General features: G+C 37.6%; 1 protein-coding gene across 3 annotated transcripts in view; it reads right to left on the bottom strand.

The window, feature by feature from the left end:
- Positions 1 to 3432: 3432 nt before the first annotated feature.
- Positions 3433 to 6245, bottom strand: part of arhgef25b (Rho guanine nucleotide exchange factor (GEF) 25b) — a 37141-nt gene continuing 34328 nt past the window's right edge. For 2 of the 3 annotated variants that reach the window (XM_034691808.1, XM_034691722.1), the window contains one exon: positions 3587 to 4152. In XM_034691808.1, coding sequence (XP_034547699.1) covers positions 4063 to 4152 — 90 coding nt within the window. In that variant the 3' untranslated portion in view covers positions 3587 to 4062. Of the gene's footprint in view, positions 4153 to 6245 lie in introns of all 3 variants that reach the window. The other variant, XM_034691649.1, reaches the window with a different exon arrangement.

Genomic DNA, 6245 nt, shown 5'->3' with positions numbered 1-6245 from the left:
ACAATCAGCTCGCTAGCTTTGGTGCCTGGTACAGGACCTCTTCAATAAAAGAGAAAAATAAACCCCTGTTCTTTTTAGCGCTAAGTCTAGACCAGGGGTGTCCAAAGTACGGCCCGGGGGCCAATTGCGGCCCCAGGTCCATTTATTTATGGCCCCAAGCTTCCATCTTAAATTGTGTTATTTATAGCAAAGAAATTAATCAGTTTCTTTCTACAAACAAAACTAAAGTCAATCCAGAAACGTCTCAAAAAGCTTCATATGGACTACCTGTCTAAAGCCAAAGCACTGGGAATTCTGCAAGACGGCAATAAAGAAGAAACACAAGAACTCTTGAAGCTGACAAGTTTTCAAATTAATGTTTTTTATCATGATGTGAAAATGTTCTTTATGAACACTAAAACTTCAGAAGACACAAAAGAGGACACAAGACAAGATCAAAATTATGAAATTGTGCAGAAAAGGCAAAATTTGGTGCATCAAAAATGTTCAGAACTCAGGAAAATAATTATTTTGTTCTTAAAATGTTGCCTGCTTGTCAGAAAGGTCTAAAAAACCACATAAAAAAGAAGTGTGATGAAATCTAGATCATGATCCTGCCATAGGAAAATAATGATACAATATTTTTCCCACATTGCCCGACCCTAATGAAAACATTTTCCTCCAGAAGAAGATAACGTTTGCTCATGTGTACATGGCTTGTGGAGAACTGAGGACTACCTAGTTACTGATTTATTGAGACAAAATTTAAAATGATTGTTATTAAATGAATATTTCATATATCACTTTTGGGATTCCTAAGTCTCAATAGGAGCCACTGGCCCTGAGGTATTCTGACAACATCATATGTGGCCCTCATTGAAAAAAGTTTGGACACCCCTGGTCTAGACAGAAGGATTGTGTGTATGAAAAAAACATAAACAATCCATTGAGCGTCAAAACTTCTGTTGAGCTCATTTTATTTCAAGTCACATCAGGTTTGTCAATTCTTTGATAAAGCTTAAATTCCCTCATCAAAGCAACTCCAAAACACACTGTAGTGTTTAGACTTAGTCTTATAGTATCTTTTTTTTTAAATCTACAAGCTGTATTATTTTCCCACATATGAAGTCTACTATAGGCTACATTTAATGTGAAATAGGTTGGATGTAGTTAAAAGCTATCAGTGAGAGATGAGGAGTTAAAAAAGGATCAGGATCACAGCTTTCATCCAAGGTGTTGATGCTTTGATGCAAAACAGAAACAGGACAAGATCATTTCTCGCTAATTTACAAGGTGTAAGACTTGCACAGAGGGAAGCACAAAGTGTGAATGGGAGCGGACCTGTTGTATAATACTGCAGGGAAATGGTTAATAAAGGCAAACAGTGTGAGTGCTGAGCTTTTGGGGCACAATGTGTCATAAGTAGTGGTCCAATTTAAAAACTAAAATGGTGTGTTACAGAGAATTAAAAGAGTTTATCAGAGAGTATTCCACCTGAAGTGTAGAAGGGCTGAAAGCTTTGAAAAATGTACCTGTTACATTATCAGGTGTAGAGCAGCAGTGAGATATGGAGACTGTTGACATATCAGGGCATTTCCTTTTTCCACCTAGTTTTTAGAGCTCTAGAAGAAAAGGGGGATCTGTTTTTAACTTCCTGTTTTGCTCATATGTGCTGACAACATCTCCACCTGCTCAACTTTAATTCACCTGCATAAATATTAATATTTATTGATATAAAGTTTGATATTGAAGATGGGGTAGGCAACTTAGAAAGAACACAAATACTTAAACTAGATTTTGAAAGTCCCTCAACTGTGAGTTTCCTACTAGATTACTAGGTTGTTTTTTGGATTGGTTGGTTGGTTGCATTGCACTTACACATACTAATTGCTCTATAGATGTAAGGACCATTTCAACAAACATGCCAAAACGTTTCTAAATTAAATTGCCAACCTAGCTTTAAAAAATAATGTAACATCAATTTGACTGTGACACAAACATGAGTGTGTACAAATTTTCCACAAGAGGGCGCTGTTCACCAAAAGGTTCTCATCCGGACCTGAATTATTACAGTTTTAAATCAGGTTGAGGCTTATGTTCTTGTTATTCAAGACACAAGATTTAATAAGAAGCTGCATGTTTAAGAGGAAAACTGCTGTAAATGTTTTTGTAGGTTCCTGCAACTTGGGAAATCACTTTAAGTTAAACTGCATTGAAAGAATAAAAAGTAAAATTTGGAACTTTATTCTGAAAAACTATCAAAATGAAAGTTGGATGTACATTAAAACTTAGTATGCCTCACAGGCTCAGGGGCCAAAAGGATGTATTGTTGGATAATTAAACAGATGACTACTACAAAGAGCCATGAAACCACCATGTATGCATGAAAAACAACAGACAGGAGATGCAGATGCTTCAATCACCTGAAGCTCAACATCACCAAGACTAAGGAGCTGGTGGTGAACTACCGTAGGAACAGGAGGCCCCCAGCCCCAGTCCTCATCCAAGGGGGGGAAGTGGAGAGGGTGGACTCATACAAGTACCTTGGGGTCCAAATAAACAATAAACTGGACTGGTCCACCACCACTGAATCCATCTACAGGAAAGAACAGAGCAGACTGTTCTTCCTTAGTAGACTCAGGTCCTTCAGTGTCTGCAGCAGGCTTCTGAAGACATTCTACCAGTCTGTGGTGGCCAGTGCTCTCTTCTTTGCTATGGAGTGCTGGGGTGGAGGCATCAAGACGGGTGAGGCCAGCAAGCTCAACAAGCTGGTAAAGAAGGCCCGCTCTGTGGTTGGCCTAGAACTGGACAGTCTGGAGTCAGTGGCTGAGAGGAGGTTGATGGACAAACTGCGAGCCATCCTGGACAACCCCTCTCACCCCAACATTGTATATATCTACATTGTACTCTATCTTTATTTATCTTTTTTTGTTTTTTACTTATTTTATTTTTTTTACTTATTGAAACTTCTTCTTGATTATACCTATGTCTGGGTTGCTGTAACAACTGAATTCCTTATCTTATCTTATCTTAAACCCACTATTAAGATAAGCATAACAGCTTTAAAGAAATGTTGCATGGCCACCTAAAGATTTCAAACACACAAAGGATGAAAACACTGTAAAAGTGAAGCTTGCTCATCAAGAAGAGACTGAAAGAGCATAGAGACGTGCAAAACAACCACAGATCGAAGAATACTGCAAAGAAGAGAGCAGAATAAGTACAAGACAAGGGTCATGGGGTTTGACTATAAATGATACAGCCTCTGTTTGTCTTCTTAGTGTTTGTCTCTTCATGTCTGTGTGTTTTGTTTTCTCATGTAGAGGTGTTTGGAGGCCTTTTACCTGTTTTTGTGCAGAGGTCTGTGGTGTGTTGTAACATACAGAAACTAAAAAAAACATTTCTGGAAAAAATCAGTTTACATTTTTCTTGAAAAAATTCACAGCACTTCTCTTTCATTCCAAGAGTTTATCAGGACACCACATGTCGAAGACTTTTATTGATATGATCCCACATGAGATTATTATACTTTGCAGATGACAGTGACATATATACACCTCTGTTTTATATTTTTATATTTATATTATATTTGTTGCAACCATCTGGCTGCATACAGGAATTTGAGGGCGTAGGTCTCAGGGGGGAATAGGGTGAAATTGGGCTCTTGTGAAAATATTATGCATTACAAAAATATCCATCAAGGAATTTTCATTGGAAAAAGTAAGAAATCTATGCATTTACAACATGGAGCAGAGTTTCTGTCATGCTTTATTTTCACTTATTTAATCTCATCAAGGTCTGTAGAAGTATGTGCATGTGGAGTTTACACACACATGCACACAATCAAACTGATATTATTACACAAGAACAAATCTGGGTAAGCCTAAACCACAGAAGTATTCAAAGGAAAATGTAGGACATTACACAGAGACAGAAACAGTGAGATATCTGTGACCTCAGAACAGGAGTGAAACAAAGATCCTGACAGAGCACCACTGACTGCATGTGAAGAAGACGTATTCAGTCTATGACTCCAATAAGTCACTCTTAATGCCAAAAACAGAGTCCATTTCTCTTCACAGGTCATTGCTGCTGATCCCGTTTGTTTGGTTGACGTGCTGAATAAATCCCGCCCTCGTTTAATGTGCTCACCTGGAAACTGGCCGTCACACCCTGAGAGAATAAAGAATGGGACAGATTCAATTTTTTTGTACCTGAGTGGTTAAATGTAGAATTTCAAATAGTAGACAAAATATTACTGCCATACTCTAGTGTCACAGGAATATATATTTGTTTAAATTAAACTACAAAACAAATCCTTTACTAATTATATTGTTAAATTGTTAAACATCATTCTGACTGTTTGAGAGCCTGGATGTAAATGAAATAGCAATTTATATTAAAGGTGACATATCATGCAAAATCGACTTTTTAATGGTTCTTTACCTGAAATATGTGTCCCTGGCATGTCTACAAACCCCCCGAGAATGGAAAAAATCCATTCTGCGTTTTGATTTCTCCACCTTTCTGTAAATGTGTGTGAAACGAGCCGTTTCAGACTTCCGTGTTTTTATTACGTAACAACAATATCCGGTCTGTCATGGAGTCAGAGCTCGGAGCTTGTTCAGCCCATAGACTGTATAAAATAATACTGAATCCCTCCCCCGTTTTACATTACCTGCACAAATGTGTGCTAACAAGGAGGTTAGGAGGGAGGCATGCTAGTTGTAGGCTGTCTTAATAAACACAAAGGTCAGTTTTACTCCCCACGTCTGCAGATTTGAAGATATAGTGGATGATTTTTATTTATCATGGATAAGTGCTAGCGCTAGTTAGCATAGCCACATAGCTACATGTTCGTAACTGTGTACCAAGACACACGTCTACATACTGATAAATAAAACAACAAGGAACACTAAATCTGTGACCAATCCTTCAGAAAGGTCCTGCTGCAGGCGCCTCTCCGTCAGGATCAGATTCTGGATCAGATTCAGAGGGTTGAAGTAACGCGATCTCTGAGCAGCCGTGTATATTCAGCCAACATGTAAACATTAGATCAACGTGCTGGAGAGCCGAGGGCACATCCACTTAAGGAGGGGGCGTGGTCAGAGGGAAAACAGAGTGTTCTGATGAGGACTGAAGAAGAGGGATTTTCAGGCATGCCAAAATCTGATTTCAAAGTGTTTTTTTGAGCATAAACTTTAAAGACATGTTTTGGGGACCTCTTAGACTAATATATATTGATGAAAAAAGCATGATATGTCACCTTTAACAATACACATCTGAATTAAAGAAGCTCATTTGTTTTAGTTCTAACCACCAACAGTTAGTTTCATGTGGTTTATATATAAAAGAAAGGTGTTGATAACCAGCCCTGGTAAACATATTCACATTCTGGACAATGCACTTTAACCCTCCTGGGTCCATTTCCGCACCGGCGCGTCCAAATGATGTATTCTATTCACGATCACGTGGCAGGAAGACGCAACATCAATTAGTCATCTTTCCAACTTCAGTGTAAAGTCCGGACTTTGAGGGGTATAATGAATTATTAATTGGGTTGATTTGCAACATAATCACAGAGTTATGTTGGTCTTTTTTCGTCACGTTTGGTGCGTGTTTTTGTGCGCGTTTGATGTGTGTTTGGTGTATTTAATGTCAATAGTTATAAATAGCTTTGTTGTTTACTAAATTTGAACACATTTCTTTTTTAACTTACAAGTGATATTTGCATTCTATGTTTTAAAAATGGTTCATAAAACATGTTAATGGTTTTCACCGTTAAAAATCTAACTTTTTCCTATTCGGATTTTATGTTTTTTGTGTGATTTTAGGTCTTGTGTGTTAATACTTTATATCAAAATGAAAAAATTACTGCATAGTCATACTTGTGCTGAAAAAAAATGACACCAAACACGGCAAGGAAAACAGTTTTTAAGGGGAAATATAAAAGTAAAATCAAAATGAGTCAAAAACAGCTGACTATACCCTAGACCCCATAGGGTTAAAACCTTGATACTGCGTTTTAAAGCTGCACTGAGTGATTTTTGTTATGATCAAGCTTCAAACACATTTACCACAAAATTAAAACAGCTATCATGTTAGCAATCATTGTCTTATTTAAATGTAGCAGTGACTGAGCAACATCATCATGTCCCTGAGGTTGTATTTGAGCCCCCCTAATAGATGATAGTTCAATATTCACTGTCTTTTATATCTATTTTTGTTCTTCACCTATTCCTAAGGGGAAAAGAGGCTCTGCAGCT

The sequence above is a fragment of the Notolabrus celidotus genome, chromosome 1 (assembly GCF_009762535.1).
Source record: "Notolabrus celidotus isolate fNotCel1 chromosome 1, fNotCel1.pri, whole genome shotgun sequence".
Lineage (NCBI taxonomy): Eukaryota > Metazoa > Chordata > Actinopteri > Labriformes > Labridae > Notolabrus > Notolabrus celidotus.
This window is presented reverse-complemented; position numbering and strand designations above follow the sequence as displayed.